At 49.4% G+C, this 19845-nt stretch overlaps 1 protein-coding gene across 1 annotated transcript; it reads left to right on the forward strand.

Moving 5' to 3' along the window:
• The first annotated feature begins 4133 nt into the window (after window positions 1–4133).
• LOC138353757 (cornifin-like) lies at window positions 4134–18404 on the forward strand. Its single transcript, XM_069307155.1, has 2 exons — window positions 4134–4181; window positions 17988–18404. Exons 1-2 carry the CDS (start codon window positions 4134–4136, stop codon window positions 18402–18404), a joined length of 465 nt encoding a protein of 154 aa, XP_069163256.1.
• The last annotated feature ends 1441 nt before the right edge of the window (window positions 18405–19845 follow it).

Genomic DNA, 19845 nt, shown 5'->3' on the forward strand with positions numbered 1-19845 from the left:
GAGTAGTGATGCTCGAGAAACACAACTTCTCCAACTCCTTCACATAGAACGGCGCATCTTGACGTATACTCTCTCTAAGGTAAACAAATCGTCGTACTAGCAAATGGAAGCGGCTCGCGAAATTTACATACAGTCCCGTTTTCTGTTTTGGGTCCTCTGTTTAGGTTTGGATAAGGGGGCACTTTTATATGATAGCTTCTTGACGTCGGGGAAACCTTAGGAGGATTTGACATTTTTGAAGTATTTGGAATTGGGTTATGAAGGGTGATGCTACCTGGATTTTACCTTGATGGGGTTCTGGGAGTTCTACTCCTCAAGCCCGGCCCGAGGCCAGGCTTGACTGGTGAGAGTTTGGTCCACTAGGCTGTTGCTTGGAGCGGCCCGCAGGCCCACATATCCACAACAGCCCGGTTGGTCCGGCACTCCTTGAAGAAAACTATCTAGATTTCTCTTGATGTCCACGGTTGTTCCGGCACCTAGGATGCAGTATTTGGCTGCGGGGGAAGTAAGAGTTCAACATTGTGGCGTCCCCAGAGGGCGTGTTGTCCTGGCGAAATTCTTTTATCGAGTGTATTACCCTCACGCGCACCACTGCGCTACGAGGCCATCACGATGTCCCATTTTACACTACTCTCATTGACTCTTATCTTCCCCGCCTTCCTTTCTTACTCTTATAATAGTAAATAATTGATATAGGTTCAGGTACGAGGTCAAGAGACCGAAGAGTATGACTTTAGGAGTGTTGATAGCATATAATAAGCACGTACAGCCACCGGGGACCCACAGCCATGGGGGGACCCACAGCCATGGGGGGACCCACAGCCATGGGGGGACCCACAGCCATGGGGGGACCCACAGCCATGGGGGGACCCACAGGGGGACCCACAACAGCAGCAGCGCCTCATTAATGGGCACTATTCATGGGGGACAGCTCCCCGGCTCCCATTAAGCTATGATAATGAGCCGCTACCCTGCCCCGCCTTCCCCCCCCCCACCCTTTCAGTAGCTGGAGGAGTGGGTGGAGGAGTGGGTGTAGGTGTGGGTGTAGTGTGGGTGGAGTGGGTGTAGGTGTGGGTGGAGTGGGTGTAGGTGTGGGTGGAGTGGGTGTAGGTGTGGGTGGAGTGGGTGTAGGTGTGGGTGGAGTGGGTGTAGGTGTGGGTGGAGTGGGTGTAGGTGTGGGTGGAGTGGGTGTAGGTGTGGGTGGAGTGGGTGTAGGTGTGGGTGGAGTGGGTGTAGGTGTGGGTGGAGTGGGTGTAGGTGTGGGTGTAGGTGTGGGTGGAGTGGGTGTAGGTGTGGGTGGAGTGGGTGTAGGTGTGGGTGTAGGTGTGGGTGGAGTGGGTGTAGGTGTGGGTGGAGTGGGTGTAGGTGTGGGTGGAGTGGGTGTAGGTGTGGGTGGAGTGGGTGTAGGTGTGGGTGGAGTGGGTGTAGGTGTGGGTGGAGTGGGTGTAGGTGTGGGTGGAGTGGGTGTAGGTGTGGGTGTAGGTGTGGGTGGAGTGGGTGTAGGTGTGGGTGGAGTGGGTGTAGGTGTGGGTGGAGTGGGTGTAGGTGTGGGTGGAGTGGGTGTAGGTGTGGGTGGAGTGGGTGTAGGTGTGGGTGGAGTGGGTGTAGGTGTGGGTGGAGTGGGTGTAGGTGTGGGTGGAGTGGGTGTAGGTGTGGGTGGAGTGGGTGTAGGTGTGGGTGTACGTGTGGGTGGAGGAGTGGGTGTACGTGTGGGTGTAGTGTGGGTGTAGGTGTGGGTGTGGGTGGAGTAGGTGTGGGTGGAGGAGTGGGTGTAGGTGGAGTGTGGGTGGAGGAGTGGGTGTAGGTGGAGTGTGGGTGGAGTAGGTGTGGGTGGAGGAGTGGGTGTAGGTGGAGTGTGGGTGGAGTAGGTGTGGGTGGAGTGTGGGTGGAGGTGTGGGTGCAGGTGTGGGTGGAGTGGGTGGAGGAGTGGGTGCAGGTGTGGGTGGAGTGTGGGTGGAGTTGTAGGTGTGGGTGGAGTGGGTGTGGGTGGAGGAGTAGGTGTGGGTGGAGTAGGTGTGGGTGGAGGTGTGGGTGGAGGTGTGGGTGGAGGTGTGGGTGGAGGTGTGGGTGGAGGTGTGGGTGGAGGTGTGGGTGGAGGTGTGGGTGGAGGTGTGGGTGCAGGTGTGGGTGCAGGTGTGGGTGGAGGTGTGGTTACGGAGTAGAGAGGCAGTATTGAGTGTCTGGGGAGTGTGGGAGTTGGCATGGCTGCATGTAAGTACCTAGTTGTACTTGCGAAGGATGACCTATAGCTCTTGGGCCCGGCTCTCATCTTGAATGTACCTCAACTCTGTCATATCTCACTTGGCGTTGTGAATGGCGTCTCACTTTCCCAATTAATTTCTTATCGCATTTAATCTGTTCACGTTTCTTGCTTAAAAACAAAACAATGTCAATGTTTAAACATTGTCTTAAAAACATTGTCTTAAAACATTGTCTTAAAACATTGTCTTAAAACATTGTCTTAAAACATTGTCTTAAAAACATTGTCTTAAAACATTGTCTTAAAACATTGTCTTAAAACATTGTCTTAAAACATTATCTTAAAACATTGTCTTAAAACATTGTCTTAAAACATTGTCTTAAAACATTGTCTTAAAAACAATGTCTCAATGGCTAATTTGGGTACTGGCATCACTCTGTGACCCCTTGTTCGTGTACCAACTATGCTGAATAGTCTGTCCTTGTGTCTCGTGTCTATTCCCTTGAGTATTTTGTGTGTGGTAATCATGTCTCCCTTGTTTCTTCTGCAGAGACGTGAGGTTTATCTTATTTAGTCATTCCTTAGAGCTCATACCTCTCAGTCCTGGAACTGGTCTGAACTTACTCCCGCTTCATCTAATGGTTATAAGGAGGTAAGGAGTCCACTTTGGTGCTGCATATTCCACAACTGGTCTGACATACGTGATATACAACGTCGCAAACGAATCCTGGAAGCAGTTCTTGTCTTGACTACTTTCTCTGTCCAACTCCAGGAGGTTTTTTTCTCTCATGTGTCCAGCCTCCTGCCTCCAGCATTTAGCCATTACATTGCATGTGCTTGAGTTAATTTCTAGCAGCCATTGTTGGACCATTCTTTCATTTAATTCAGGTCATCCTGTAGTTTCTTGCAGTCTTCTATTAAATTGATCTTCATAAATTTTGTATCATCAGCAAGCATCGAGTATATACCTTTTAATAGGTGATTCACACAGATTAAAAATAGGATTGATTCTAGCATTAAATTGTAGCACCATAAAGGTGTTTAATTTATACTTTATTTTGCTTAGAACATGAATCAGCCAGACAGGATATCTGAGGGCGCCGGATTGTCTAGTCTTAGTAATTAAGTAGTCACACCTATAGGAGTTAATGACCACAAGTTGACCAGGGGTCAGGTCGTGTCAATTGACTTTGCTTCTGCTAAGCTGATAATTGCAGACGGCTGGCAGGGTTGTACCCATCAAACAAGCCGCTGTTTAAAGTGTGGTAGGTTATCTTGAGATGATTTCGGGGCTTTAGTGTCCCCGCGGCCCGGTCCTCGACCAGGCCTCCACCCCCAGGAAGCAGCCCGTGACAGCTGACTAACACCCAGGTACCTATTTTACTGCTAGGTAACAGGGGCATAGGGTGAAAGAAACTGCCCATTGTTTCTCGCCGGCGCCTGGGATCGAACCCAGGACCACAGGATCACAAGTCCAGCGTGCTGTCCGCTCGGCCGACCGGCTCCCTCAGTCAGCCGTGGTGTTCTCAAATTTCTTGTGTGGTGATTCACATCGTTGTATCATCTTGAGATTTAACATGTAATCACATAGTTGAATTGTGTTACCCATATGAATGAAGATTTAATGATAAATATATACTTGATTAACTTGCTGAGAAAGGTCATTAATTTCCATCCCTGGATCCTGGTTTACCTATGTTAGTTTGCTGTTTGAGTGAGGGGATACCTGATCAACCAGGCAGGATACCTGATCAACCAGGCAGGATACCTGATCAACCAGGCTGTGACTCATACGTCAGGCTGCGAGCAGCCGCGTCCAACAGCCTGGTTGATCAGTCCGGCAACCAGGAGGCCTGGTCGACGACCGGGCCGCGGGGACGCTAAGCCCAGGAAGCACCTCAAGGTAACCTCAAGGGGGGGGGGGAGATCTCTGATGCTTATGGAGGTAGAGGCGGAATTATTAACGAGAGCAAACTTCCAGGTGAGCCATGAGCATCTTTGATATTGTGTTGTACAGACAAGTTCCATTCCTTGTCTTACATAGGTTTCTTTGAATGTATGGTTACCTGGTTGATACCTGGTTGATACCTGGTTGATACCTGGTTGATACCTGGTTGATACCTGGTTGATACCTGGTTGATACCTGGTTGATACCTGGTTGATACCTGGTTGATACCTGGTTGATACCTGGTTGATACCTGGTTGATGGGGTTCTGGGAGTTCTTCTACTCCCCAAGCCCGGCCCGAGGCCAGGCTCGACTTGTGAGAGTAGCAGTGAAAAATTATTGGAGTTCTCTAGAGTTTTACTGGTAACTGATCAGATACAATGTCTTGTTTTTGTAGTACCTAGGTCATCAAATACTGAGGTTACACGGTCTTGAACTAGAGAGGTTGCAGTAGGAACACTAGGGGGGGGGCCTCTAGAAATTTCTTAACCAGGCCGGGGCTAATGGAGAAAAAGAGAGCTATTAGCCCCAGCGCCATTACAAAATCCTGTGGGACACTGGTTATATCCCACGGCTCTGAGGTCTCTCCTCTCAATGTGATGGTTATCTTGAGGTTATCTTGAGATGATTTCGGGGCTTTAGTGTCCCCGCGGCCCGGTCCTCGATCAGGCCTCCACCCCCAGGAAGCAGCCCGTGACAGCTGACTAACGCCCAGGTACCTATTTTACTGCTAGGTAACAGGGGCATAGGGTGAAAGAAACTCTGCCCATTGTTTCTCGCAGGCCCCCGGGATCGAACCCGGGACCACAGGATCACAGACCAGCGTGCTGTCCGTTCGGCCGACCGTTGATTCAACCTTCCGTTGCACAGGTACTCCTTTATATATTGTAGTGACCAGCACAAGGATTCTGCTCATATCAATTTCTCTTGAGAATTTTGTATGTGGTAATCATGTGTCTCCTAATTCTTCTGTCTTCCAACACCTTGAGGTTAAATTCCTATAGCTGTTCCTCGTAGCTCATGCCTCTCAGTCCCAGGACTAGTCTAGTGGCATAACTCTGAAGTTTCTCTAACTTCGTCGTGGGTTTGATTACATATGGACTCCATGCTGGAGCTGCATACGTCAGGATTGGTCTGATATGCGTGACATACACTTATTTCCATCTCCCATATGGTATCTGGTCTCCTTGTCTCTTTGTCTGGTTTCATTACCTTGCACTTCAGTTAAACTCCGGTAACCACCACTTGTTAGACCATTCATCCAGTGTGAGCTTATTCACCGTGTTGTGTTCAACTAGACGTGCTTGCTGGGATGCTTTGAGAAGTAGAAAGACCTTTCGAGTCGTTACTGGTACACGGCACCCACGGTGTAACAACACACACGGTGTAACAACACTCACGGTGTAACACTCACGGTGTAACAACACTCACGGTGTAACACCCACGGTGTAACAACACACACGGTGTAACAACACTCACGGTGTAACACTCACGGTGTAACAACACTCACGGTGTAACACACACGGTGTAACAACACACACGGTGTAACAACACACACGGTGTAACAACACTCACGGTGTAACAACACACACAGTGTAACAACACACACAGTGTAACAACACTCACGGTGTAACAACACACGGTGTAACAACACACACGGTGTAACAACACACGGTGTAACAACACACACGGTGTAACAACACTCACGGTGTAACAACACTCACGGTGTAACAACACTCACAGTGTAACAACACACACGGTGTAACAACACACACGGTATAACAACACACACAGTGTAACAACACTCACGGTGTAACAACACACACAGTGTAACACAAACGGTGTAACAACACACACAGTGTAACACACACGGTGTAACAACACACACGGTGTAACAACACACACGGTGTAACAACACACACGGTGTAACAACACACACGGTGTAACAACACACAGTGTAACAACACTCACGGTGTAACAACACACGGTGTAACAACACACACGGTGTAACAACACTCACGGTGTAACAACACTCACGGTGTAACAACACACACGGTGTAACAACACACACGGTGTAACAACACACACAGTGTAACAACACCCACGGTGTAACAACACACACGGTGTAACAACACACACGGTGTAACACACACGGTGTAACAACACACACGGTGTAACAACACTCACGGTGTAACAACACACACGGTGTAACAACACTCACGGTGTAACAACACTCACGGTGTAACAACACACACAGTGTAACAACACGCACAGTGTAACAACACCCACGGTGTAACAACACACACGGTGTAACAACACACACGGTGTAACAACACACACGGTGTAACACACACGGTGTAACAACACACACGGTGTAACAACACTCACGGTGTAACAACACACACGGTGTAACAACACACAGTGTAACAAGACACACGGTGTAACAACACACACGGTGTAACAACACTCACGGTGTAACAACACACGGTGTAACAACACTCACGGTGTAACAACACTCACGGTGTAACAACACTCACGGTGTAACAACACTCACGGTGTAACAACACTCACGGTGTAACAACACACACGGTGTAACAACACTCACGGTGTAACAACACTCACGGTGTAACAACACTCACGGTGTAACAACACACACGGTGTAACAACACTCACGGTGTAACAACACACGGTGTAACAACACACGGTGTAACAACACTCACGGTGTAACAACACTCACGGTGTAACAACACTCACGGTGTAACAACACTCACGGTGTAACAACACTCACGGTGTAACAACACTCACGGTGTAACAACACACACGGTGTAACAACACTCACGGTGTAACAACACACATAGTGTAACAACACACACAGTGTAACAACACACACAGTGTAACAACACACACAGTGTAATAACACACACAGTGTAACAACACACACAGTGTAACAACACACACAGTGTAACAACACACACAGTGTAACAACACACACAGTGTAACAACACACACAGTGTTCTCCTTGTCTCAACATAAGTCACATTAAGAACTGTATCTTTTTGCAACATTTTGTAACAGTTACAAACTTCTGTAACCTTAAGAAGTGTGTGTGAACTAAATGTTCACATATGGGTACTGAGCCCGTGTACTCGTCTACTGAGACCAAATGTTCACATATGGGTACTGAGCCCGTGTACTCGTCTACAGAGACCAAATGTTCACATATGGGTACTGAGCCCGTGTACTCGTCTACAGAGACCAAATGTTCACATATGGATACTGAGCCCGTGTACTCGTCTACAGAGACCAAATGGTCACATATGGGTACTGAGCCCGTGTACTCGTCTACAGAGACCAAATGTTCACATATGGATACTGAGCCCGTGTACTCGTCTACAGAGACCAAATGTTCACATATGGGTACTGAGCCCGTGTACTCGTCTACAGAGACCAAATGGTCACATATGGGTACTGAGCCCGTGTACTCGTCTACAGAGACCAAATGGTCACATATGGGTACTGAGCCCGTGTACTCGTCTACAGAGACCAAATGGTCATTAGTCCTGGCACTGACCCCCCCCCCCCCCCTGTTTATATATGAACAAGAGTTTACACACGACTCACAACTGATGACGTTCGAACATTTCTTGAACAGTGCTTTGCTGATGACCTCTGTTCGAAATGAATGCTTCACTCACACACAGCCATAAATAATCCCCAACAGAACCTAAATTCCTAACCTAATCTAACTATACATAGCATTTTTAATACATAATAATATTAATTTACATATGAGAACAAATTAATTTTGAATATACATTATGTTAACGTTGAAGTATGTGTCTGGGGAGATGGAACGGCCGCTGCTTTAACGAGCCTAGCCTAAGGACGGGTTGGGGTACTTGCTGAAAGAACTTATCGTTCGTTTTGTTGAAGACTTTAGCTTCTATTCCAGCAATGTTTCATGACCACACCCACACTCCCCACACCTTCACATTCCCTACACCCACACCCTCCCTTCACCCACACCCTCCCTACACCCACACCCTCCCTACACCCACACCCTCCCTACACCCACACCCTCCCTACACCCACACCCTCCCTACACCCACACCCTCCCTACACCCACACCCTCCCTACACCCACACCCTCCCTACACCCACACCCTCCCTACACCCACACCCTCCCTACACCCACACCCTCCCTACACCCACACCCTCCCTACACCCACACTCTCCCTACACCCACACCCTCCCTACACCCACACCCTACACCCACACCTCTACCTTATAACCACATCTTCCCCACTCACGCTCACCACACCCACACTTGCCTCAAGCACACAGCCACACCCATGCCACTCCCACACTTGCCTCAAGCACACAGCCACACCCATGCCACACCTACACTTGCCTCAAGCACACAGCCACACCCATGCCACACCTACACTTGCCTCAAGCACACAGCCACACCCATGCCACACCTGCACTTGCCTCAAGCAATTAAGTGCCAACACAGAGGACCGGCTCGAGGCCGAATTAGCTGGCACTAATATCCCTCACAGTGCCTACACCCTCCCTCACCCCTCACTCACAGTGCCTACACCCTCCCTCACCCCTCACTCACAGTGCCTACACCCTCCCTCACCCCTACACTCACAGTGCCTACACCCTCCCTCACCCCCTACACTCACAGTGCCTACACCCTCCCTCACCCCTACACTCTCCCTCACCCCTACACTCACAGTGTCTACACCCTCCCTCACCCCCTACACTCACAGTGTCTACACCCTCCCTCACCCCTCACTCACAGTGTCTACACTCTCCCTCACCCCTCACTCACAGTGCCTACACCCTCCCTCACCCCTCACTCACAGTGTCTACACTCTCCCTCACCCCTCACTCACAGTGTCTACACTCTCCCTCACCCCTCACTCACAGTGTTTACACTCTCCCTCACCCCTCACTCACAGTGTTTACACTCTCCCTCACCCCTCACTCACAGTGTCTACACCCTCCCTCACCCCTCACTCACAGTGTCTACACCCTCCCTCACCCCTCACTCACAGTGCCTACACTCTCCCTCACCCCTCACTCACAGTGTCTACACTCTCCCTCACCCCTCACTCACAGTGTCTACACCCTCCCTCACCCCTCACTCACAGTGTCTACACCCTCCCTCACCCCTACACTCACAGTGTCTACACCCTCCCTCACCCCTACACTCACAGTGTCTACACCCTCCCTCACCCCTACACTCACAGTGTCTACACCCTCCCTCACCCCTACACTCACAGTGTCTACACCCTCCCTCACCCCTACACTCACAGTGTCTACACCCTCCCTCACCCCTACACTCACAGTGTCTACACCCTCCCTCACCCCTACACTCACAGTGTCTACACTCTCCCTCACCCCTACACTCACAGTGTCTACACTCTCCCTCACCCCTACACTCACAGTGCCTACACCCTCCCTCACCCCTACACTCACAGTGTCTACACCCTCCCTCACCCCTACACTCAGTGTCTACACCCTCCCTCACCCCTACACTCACAGTGTCTACACTCTCCCTCACCCCTCACTCACAGTGTCTACACCCTCCCTCACCCCTACACTCACAGTGTCTACACTCTCCCTCACCCCTCACTCACAGTGTCTACACCCTCCCTCTCCCCTACACTCACAGTGTCTACACCCTCCCTCACCCCTACACTCACAGTGTCTACACCCTCACCCCTCACTCACAGTGTCTACACCCTCCCTCACCCCTACACTCACAGTGTCTACACCCTCCCTCACCCCTCACTCACAGTGTCTACACCCTCCCTCACCCCTACACTCACAGTGTCTACACCCTCCCTCACCCCTACACTCACAGTGTCTACACTCTCCCTCACCCCTCACTCACAGTGTCTACACCCTCCCTCTCCCCTACACTCACAGTGTCTACACCCTCCCTCACCCCTACACTCAGTGTCTACACCCTCCCTCACCCCTCACTCACAGTGTCTACACCCTCCGTCACCCCTACACTCACAGTGTCTACACCCTCCCTCACCCCTCACTCACAGTGTCTACACCCTCCGTCACCCCTACACTCACAGTGTCTACACCCTCCCTCACCCCTCACTCACAGTGTCTACACCCTCCCTCACCCCTACACTCACAGTGTCTACACCCTCCCTCACCCCTACACTCACAGTGCCTACACCCTCCCTCACCCCCTACACTCACAGTGCCTACACCCTCCCTCACCCCTACACTCTCCCTCACCCCTACACTCACAGTGTCTACACCCTCCCTCACCCCCTACACTCACAGTGTCTACACCCTCCCTCACCCCTCACTCACAGTGTCTACACTCTCCCTCACCCCTCACTCACAGTGCCTACACCCTCCCTCACCCCTCACTCACAGTGTCTACACTCTCCCTCACCCCTCACTCACAGTGTCTACACTCTCCCTCACCCCTCACTCACAGTGTTTACACTCTCCCTCACCCCTCACTCACAGTGTTTACACTCTCCCTCACCCCTCACTCACAGTGTCTACACCCTCCCTCACCCCTCACTCACAGTGTCTACACCCTCCCTCACCCCTCACTCACAGTGCCTACACTCTCCCTCACCCCTCACTCACAGTGTCTACACTCTCCCTCACCCCTCACTCACAGTGTCTACACCCTCCCTCACCCCTCACTCACAGTGTCTACACCCTCCCTCACCCCTACACTCACAGTGTCTACACCCTCCCTCACCCCTACACTCACAGTGTCTACACCCTCCCTCACCCCTACACTCACAGTGTCTACACCCTCCCTCACCCCTACACTCACAGTGTCTACACCCTCCCTCACCCCTACACTCACAGTGTCTACACCCTCCCTCACCCCTACACTCACAGTGTCTACACCCTCCCTCACCCCTACACTCACAGTGTCTACACTCTCCCTCACCCCTACACTCACAGTGTCTACACTCTCCCTCACCCCTACACTCACAGTGCCTACACCCTCCCTCACCCCTACACTCACAGTGTCTACACCCTCCCTCACCCCTACACTCAGTGTCTACACCCTCCCTCACCCCTACACTCACAGTGTCTACACTCTCCCTCACCACTCACTCACAGTGTCTACACCCTCCCTCACCCCTACACTCACAGTGTCTACACTCTCCCTCACCCCTCACTCACAGTGTCTACACCCTCCCTCTCCCCTACACTCACAGTGTCTACACCCTCCCTCACCCCTACACTCACAGTGTCTACACCCTCACCCCTCACTCACAGTGTCTACACCCTCCCTCACCCCTACACTCACAGTGTCTACACCCTCCCTCACCCCTCACTCACAGTGTCTACACCCTCCCTCACCCCTACACTCACAGTGTCTACACCCTCCCTCACCCCTACACTCACAGTGTCTACACTCTCCCTCACCCCTCACTCACAGTGTCTACACCCTCCCTCTCCCCTACACTCACAGTGTCTACACCCTCCCTCACCCCTACACTCAGTGTCTACACCCTCCCTCACCCCTCACTCACAGTGTCTACACCCTCCGTCACCCCTACACTCACAGTGTCTACACCCTCCCTCACCCCTCACTCACAGTGTCTACACCCTCCCTCACCCCTACACTCACAGTGTCTACACCCTCCCTCACCCCTACACTCACAGTGTCTACACCCTCCCTCACCCCTACACTCCCTCACCCTTTCTTAGAGGGTGTGAGAGAGAGAGAACAGGAGAACTCGGGGAGACATGATCTCTACCTACAAAATTCTCAGAGGAATTGATAGGGTAGATAAAGATAAACTGTTTAACACTGGTGGTACGCGAGCAAGGGGACACAAGTGGAAACTGAGTACCCAAATGAGCTACAGGGATGTTAGAAAGAACTTTTTCAGTGTCAGTAGTTAACGAATGGAATGCATTAGGCAGTGATGTGGTGGAGGCTGACTCCATACACAGTTTCAAATGTAGATATGATAGAGCCCAGTAGGCTCAGGAACCTGTACACCAGTTGATTGACAGTTGAGAGGCGGGACCAAAGAGCAAGAGCTCAATTCCCACAAGATAACGAAGTGAGACACACACACACACACACACACACACACACACACACACACACACACACACACACATACACACACACACACGCGCACACGCACACAGGGTAGAGGTGCGCCCACCTTAACCACTTCCACCATGACATGACATGACACATGACACATGGTCCAGATCAGTCAGGATAAGCACTTGTCAACCAACTTTAATAAAAATTCTTATGCTGAAGAGTATTAATGGAGGTGTGTGGGCGGGCCACCCTACAAGCCATCTCCTTGTAGTATTGAGCCAAATAAAACCAAATAAAATGGGACATTTTTGAGTTGTATATTCAACCCGTCCTCGACTCAAGTCCATTCCATCCAGCGGTCGACCCCACAGACGCATTCATAAATTTTAACATACTGTTCATTCAAAACGGGAATTTTCTCAAGTATAAATTAATATTATAATATATTAGCATATTGTGCATATATAGGCATAGGATAGGTTAGGTTAGGTGTTTAGGTTCTGTTGGCGATTATTTGTATTTGTAGTCCGTGGGTGAAGCATTTACGGCGTTGTGGTTCGAACAAAATTCGTCAGTGAAGCACTTGTTCCGGAAGTGTTCGAACGTCATCAGTTGAGTCGTGTGTAAACCGTTTTTCATTCATAAACAGCTGGGGGTTTGGCGGGTGGATGGAATGGACTTTGGGTCTTTGTTTGGAGGACGGGCTGGCATCTAACCCTGAGTATGGGGGATAGGATTCAGAGTAACAGGGAAGGTGACCGGAGCCGGATTGCAGGACCCAGATTCACGAAGCAGTTACGCAAATACTTACAAACGTGTTCATCTTTCCTCAATCTTTAACGGCTTTAGTTACATTTATTAAACACTTTACAAGCATGAAAACTTGCCAATCAACTGTTGTTATTGTTATAAACAGCCTCCTGGTGCTTCGGAGCTCATTAAATGTTTAATAATTGTAAACAAAGCCGTCAAAGATTGAGAAAAGATGTTCAGGTTCGTAAGTGCTTGCGTAACTGCTTCGTGAATCTGGCCCCAGGTCATCCCGCGGCCGGGTTAAGACTCAGGGTCTCCAGCTGTGAGAGGTCGTGGTCAATGGTAATGTGTGGTATCTCTGATGCCTTTGACATGTCTAAATTGCTTGCCATTTTGCCAGTGTAGGATAGTGACTTAGGAAGTTGCCAGTGTGAAATACCACAGGTGTTCCCCCCCATGAACCACAGGTGTTTTCTCCATGAACCACAGGTGTTTTCTCCATGAACCACAGGTGTTTTCTCCATGAACCACAGGTGTTTTCCCCATGAACCACAGGTGTTTTCCCCATGAACCACAGGTGTTTTCTCCATGAACCACAGGTGTTTTCTCCATGAACCACAGGTGTTTTCTCCATGAACCACAGGTGTTCCCCCTCCCATGAACCACAGGTGTTCCCCCTCCCATGAACCACAGGTGTTCCCCCTCCCATGAACCACAGGTGTTCCTCCTCCCATGAACCACAGGTGTTCCCCCTCCCATGAACCACAGGTGTTCCCCTCCCATGAACCACAGGTGTTCCCCCTCCCATGAACCACAGGTGTTCCCCCCATGAACCACAGGTGTTCCCCCCATGAACCACAGGTGTTCCCCCCATGAACCACAAGTGTTTCCCATGAAACACAGGTGTTTCCCCCATGAACCACAGGTGTTTTCCCCCATGAACCACAGGTGTTCCCACCATGAACCACAGGTGTTCCCACCATGAACCACAGGTGTTTTTCCTAGAATCCTTTCTTACTGTGGCTCTTCATAGCATGGTTGATTTTATATATGGCCACAAGCAAAGATAAATCCGCCACTCCTGGGACACTGGTTCGACCCTCCTCCCCTTCCTCAGCCTACTCTTATCTCTCTCTCTTCCCTTATCGCCGCCGCTCCTATGCCTAGCCAGCTGGGATCTTCTACAGACTGCTGGGACAGGGGCTAGGAAGCGATAACGTCACCTCCACTGTAACGCTCAGTAACAACCTTGTTACAAGGCAGGCCAGGCGTGTTACCTTAAAGGAGGGTGATTACCTTGAAGATGGAGTGATTACTTTCAGTATGGGGTGATTACCTTAAAGAAGGGATGATTGCTTTAAAGGAGGGTAAATTGATGTTAAAAGGGGGGTAATTACCTTAAAAGAGGGGAGGGGGTGTTTACCCCTAAAGGAAGTGGTTTGCCGTAGAGGAAGGGTGGTGGGACTTATCTTGAGGGGTTTAACAAGGGAGGGGAGTGTAACGAGGGGGTTGTAACGAGGGAAGACACTGTAGTCCGTGTATCACCAACCCCCCCCCCCCCCCCCCCCCCCGATATAAAGATGACTGTCGGTATCTGAGTGAGAGTTACACACACAATCTCGCCCCTCTCACATTCTCTGTATCAACTCTCAGGGTTGGCCGCTCTCTCTCTCTCCCCCCACAGGACGAATACACCGAGTAGGGTCTAAAACCTGTACCAGCCGTGACTCTCATAACGTCACTCCTCGTCCTTACCTAATGGAAACAAAACAAAATTTGTATCTCTCCTTGTCGTCGGTTCGGTTAGGATAGGTTGGATTAGATTACGTTAGGTTAGGATTGGATAGGTTAGGATAGGTTGGTTTAAAAGGAAGCGATGCCGTAAAGGATTACATACTTCTCTCAGGTTTTGGACCCTACTCGGCTCACGAGATGAGGTGAACGTCGTCTTAAATTTAAATATTTGTGGATACATTCCTTGGGGTGTCGTAGTATAGTTGGCTTCGTACTCGCAGCCAGGGATCCCGGGTTCGATTCTCGGGCGGGGGCAGCATAATGGGTGGACACTTTTCACTTCACCTAATGCCTCTGTTCACCTAGTAGTGAGGCTTCATCCTGGAGAGGGTATGCAGGTCGACCTTGGGAGGACATTTATATATATATATATATATATATATATATATATATATATATATATATATATATATATATATATATATATATATATATATATATATATATATATATATATATATATACACACACAGTGGTAAACCATCTTCTCTATTCTTGAGGTGGTGGTCTTAACAACCCTCCCAAGGTGAAACAGTCAACACCCCACAAACCTTGAACCACAGACCACAGGTGCAGTCCCCCCCCCTACCCCTTATCCCCCCCCCCCCTCCAGCACATATGTCTTATCGTGGCGCTGATCAGATAGTCACGGGTAGGCCTAATTCCGTTCTAGGCAACTTCATTTCACGATGAAACTGACCATTAACGGTCATTAAGGATCAAACGACTTCTTGAGTGGGGTGGGGGGGTTACTGCCCCCTCCCCCTCCCCACTCTCAACGAGAATGTGTAAAAGATCGAAAATCATGACGGAGAACATTGACAAAAGATCCTAACTGCGAGCCGAGATGTCAAAAAGAAAATGCCGTTTAAGACCTTTGTTTCGTACGCAGAATGGCGTCATCACAGAAAACGGAGGATGTTTAAGGGGGAACTTCGGACATTTACAAAATAACTGACAGCATAAGGGGCCTGACAGCTGAGTGGACAGCGCTCGGAATTCGTAGTCCTAACGTTCCGGGTTCTATCCCCGGTGGAGGCGGAAACAAATGGGCAGAGTTTCTTTCACCCTCATGGCCCCCCTGTTCACCTAGCAGTAAATAGGTACCTGGGAGTTTGACAGCTGCTACGGGCTGCTTCCTGGTGCGTGTGCGCGTGCGCGCGCGCGCGCATGTTTTAGAGAAATATATGTAGTAGACATATAGTAAAAAGGCAGGGTCCAAGAGCTAATAGTTCGATCCTGCAGGCACAAATAGTAAACACACGCTCACACACACACCCCCACAAACCCACCCACCCACCCACACACACCCACACACACACACACACCCACCCACCCACCCACACACACACACACACACACACACACACACACACACACACCCACCCACCCACCCCCACACACACAACCCCTCATTTGTGCCAGTTATATTTGCCTACATGACATATGGACAACGACCTGACCTTGACACACACACCATCAAAGCTTATTGACCCAGTCAACAAAACAGTGTCATATTGACCGGAAAGGTACATTCAGGTCAATATTGTCAAAGGCGAGAGTCCAGAAGGAATAAATAGCACATCCTTTCAAAATTCACAGCAAGAGAAAGAGGAAGAGAAGGGATCTCTCTCATCCTCTCTCTCACTCTCTCTCTCTCACTCTCTCTCTCTCTCTCTCTCTCTCTCTCTCTCTCTTTCTCTCTGGTATATTTGCCTTCATTGTATATGCATCGCTACACCTGGTCATGCATACACAAGTTGCAGGTATATACGGGACGCTATTCCAGGAAAACTTAATTGCAAGTCTTGGCTTGGCAAAAGTCCCCTTTTTTCTGTTTTGTTTTAAAAGTAGTTGTTGGTTTTTTTTTTAAAGAGAGGTTTACGGATGTGTTATTTAAAATAGTTTTAAAGGAAAATGGATTGATTTTGTAATGTTTTTCATTTATTTTCTGTTGGTTTAATTTGATTTTTAGATACACGGAGCATCTTCAGCTAGCATGCTATGTACCGCCTAGCATATGTATCATATAGCATATGTACCGCCTAGCATATGTACCACCTAGCGTGCTATGCACCGCCTAGCACCTTTACCATAATTCCTAAACAGTTACATCCCTTACAATACCCCACTTGAATGCCCCAATCCACTACATTACCCCTTTCACCACTACACTATGTCTGCCTGTCTGCCTGTCTGTCTGCCTGCCTGTCTGTCTGTCTGTGTCTGCCTGTCTGTCTGTCTGTCTGCCTGCCTGTCTGCCTGCCTGTCTGTCTGTCTGTCTGTCTGCCTGCCTGTCTGTCCAAATAAAACATTTCTAGCCACAAACGCCAGAGAGCATTCACCTCTCAGCGTCCCGTGGGAATCATCAACGCTACTCTCAGTGTGGTTAATGTATTCAACGGTGGACACGGCGCCTCTTTCTAGACAACATGATGTTATTTTCTCGCAGAGTTTAGTTGAGTCTGCGCTCTATCTTGCGTAAATATCATGAAGAAATTGGACCCACAGAAGACGGGGTTAAGGATGTAAACATTCCACTGAGCTCTGACGATATGTGTTTATCTTTACTACCCCCCCCCCCCCTGTGTCAGTCAAGCCCAGGAGGCTGACACACACAGTGTCAGTCAAGCCCATGACACTGTGCCCTGGTGACCCTACTACATACAACGTTACCACTAAAGGCCTAATTGTTATGAGACTAATTAACCAAGAAATTTACCCGGGCAATGGCACACATGGAAAGTAACTCTCACTCCCTCTCACACACTCTTTCTCACACACTCTCTCACTCTCTCTCTCTCTCGTCCCATATGAACCTGATGGACCAATACACATTAGATTTTTTATACTATTGAATTTGGACAAACCCGAATTTTTTTTCTATGTTTACAAATGAAACCTAATCTAACCACCTAGGCCTATTCCCCGCTCAATGAGGCCTAATATAGTACAAATGTGCTATACTAGGCCTTGGAATATTTAAGTTTGGTTTTTAGCTTTATTTGGCCAGACTATCAAATGAACAGTATCGAATTCTACTTTCTATCGGTCCATCTCGTTGATATTTGTACGATGCGCCTCATAGTTACAAAAAGTACAATATTTCATCAGATGGATGGGCTCGCTAGTAGTGTAAAATGTGACAAAATGTGCCGAACCGCTCCAGGAGTTTCCAACACTGACTTAGTGTAGACTAGCCGTGTGGCCCCAAGCCGTGTGACCCCAAGCCGTGTGACCCCAAGCCGTGTGACCCCAAGCCGTGGGGCCCCAAGCCGTGGGGCCCCAAGCCGTGTGACCCCAAGCCGTGTGACCCCAAGCCGTGTGGCCCCAAGCCGTGTGACCCCAAGCCGTGTGACCCCAAGCCGTGTGGCCCCAAGCCGTGTGACCCCAAGCCGTGTGGGCCAAGCCGTGTAAGACTAGCCGTGTGGGTCAAGCCGTGTGACCCCAAGCCGCGTGACCCCAAGCCGCGTGACCCCAAGCCGCGTGACCCCAAGCCGCGTGACCCCAAGCCGCGTGACCCCAAGCCGCGTGACCCCAAGCCGCGTGACCCCAAGCCGCGTGACCCCAAGCCGCGTGACCCCAAGCCGCGTGACCCCAAGCCGTGTAGCCAAGCCTTGTGGGCAGGCTGAGCCCCTGGAGAGAATACAGTACCCCCCGGGTGGAAGCTAGGTGCTGGCATCGACCGTGGAGCGTGCTGGGGCGCCGTGGTGCAGGCTGGAGAGTTTATTGTCTATGTACTCGCCTATAGGTCAGTCTGCAGGGTCGACCTGCTGCACCTCGACCCCCAGCCTTTCCACCATCATCAACTCATCGTCTTGCATCCTCAATGCATTGACACTTTTTGCTCCATTTTCTTATATTTACATTTAAAGCTGCATGTAAGATTGGCTTTGATAACTTCCTCATCCAGTCTCTTCCACTTATTTCTGACTCTTAGACCGGAAAGATCTTTCCGACATCCCTGTGACACATCTATTTTCAGTTTCTAATTATGTCCGCTCGTTCCACTGTTGCTTAATTTGAATATTGCTTTTATGTCTAATTTGTCTATCCTCCCTTAGTATCTTGTATGTTGTTACCATGTCTGCCTAATTCCTTCTTTCCTCCAGTGAAGTGAGTTCCAGTTCTGACAGTCGTTCTTTATAGCTCAGTTCCCTTAGCTTAAGAAGCAGCCTTGTTTCATATTTTTGTACCTTTTCTAGTTTTATTTTGTACTTCTTTTTCATTCCCTGCACTGTTGTTTCTTTCTCTTTATTTTTCCATTTTTATTCATGTCATTTAATGTATACCATGAACAACCCAGCGGGTTTTCTTCCTATTTGGGAGTGTTGTACATGCTGCTATGGCGGTGTGTCCACTCACAGGATGAGTGGCGCTGCCCAATAAACTCGCCCCTCGGGGCAAAAATTAAAAAAAAAAAGTGAAACCTTTCTGTAGCCTCAACTTCTCTCAGGTTACCTTTTCGCTTCATGCGGCTTCTTGGTGCCGCGTCATTTGCGAATACCAGTTTTAGTGGTCTAGACCTGGCTGTTGAATATGAACCCAGCCTGTAAACGTCTACCAAGTCTCTCGGCCTCGTACTGACATCATAGTCTAAATATGAGTATGTGTGTCCACTTGCCTTCACGCAACTGTTCAGCTTTTATTATCCTTTGTCTCTGTGTGGCCTTAAATTATCAGCATTCTCTCACTCTTTCACTGGGTTATCCCTGGAAACACAAACCGAAACTGTCTCTATTTTCCGCTTGTTACAACTTGTAATAAAGTTGTTACATCTTGGCTTAACGTGTTTATGACGTATTAGAACGTTGTTACAACTTGTTATATTGGTTGTTATAACTGGTTAGGTGGTGTTAAAACTTGTTCGAACGTTGTACCAACGTCGTAGTTTCGGTGTGTGTTTGGCGGGATCTCCCTTGTCTGCTCCTGCATGTGTTTGGAGTTTGTTATTTGCACATTTTTTTTTTTGCAATTTGCACATATTCATTCACCATTTGTTTGGTCAACTATCTAATATTTGGCAATTTTCTTTTGCTCTTGTGTCCCCATTTTCAGGGTTCTGTCCCTCTA

Source organism: Procambarus clarkii, chromosome 59 (assembly GCF_040958095.1).
Source record: "Procambarus clarkii isolate CNS0578487 chromosome 59, FALCON_Pclarkii_2.0, whole genome shotgun sequence".
NCBI lineage: Eukaryota > Metazoa > Arthropoda > Malacostraca > Decapoda > Cambaridae > Procambarus > Procambarus clarkii.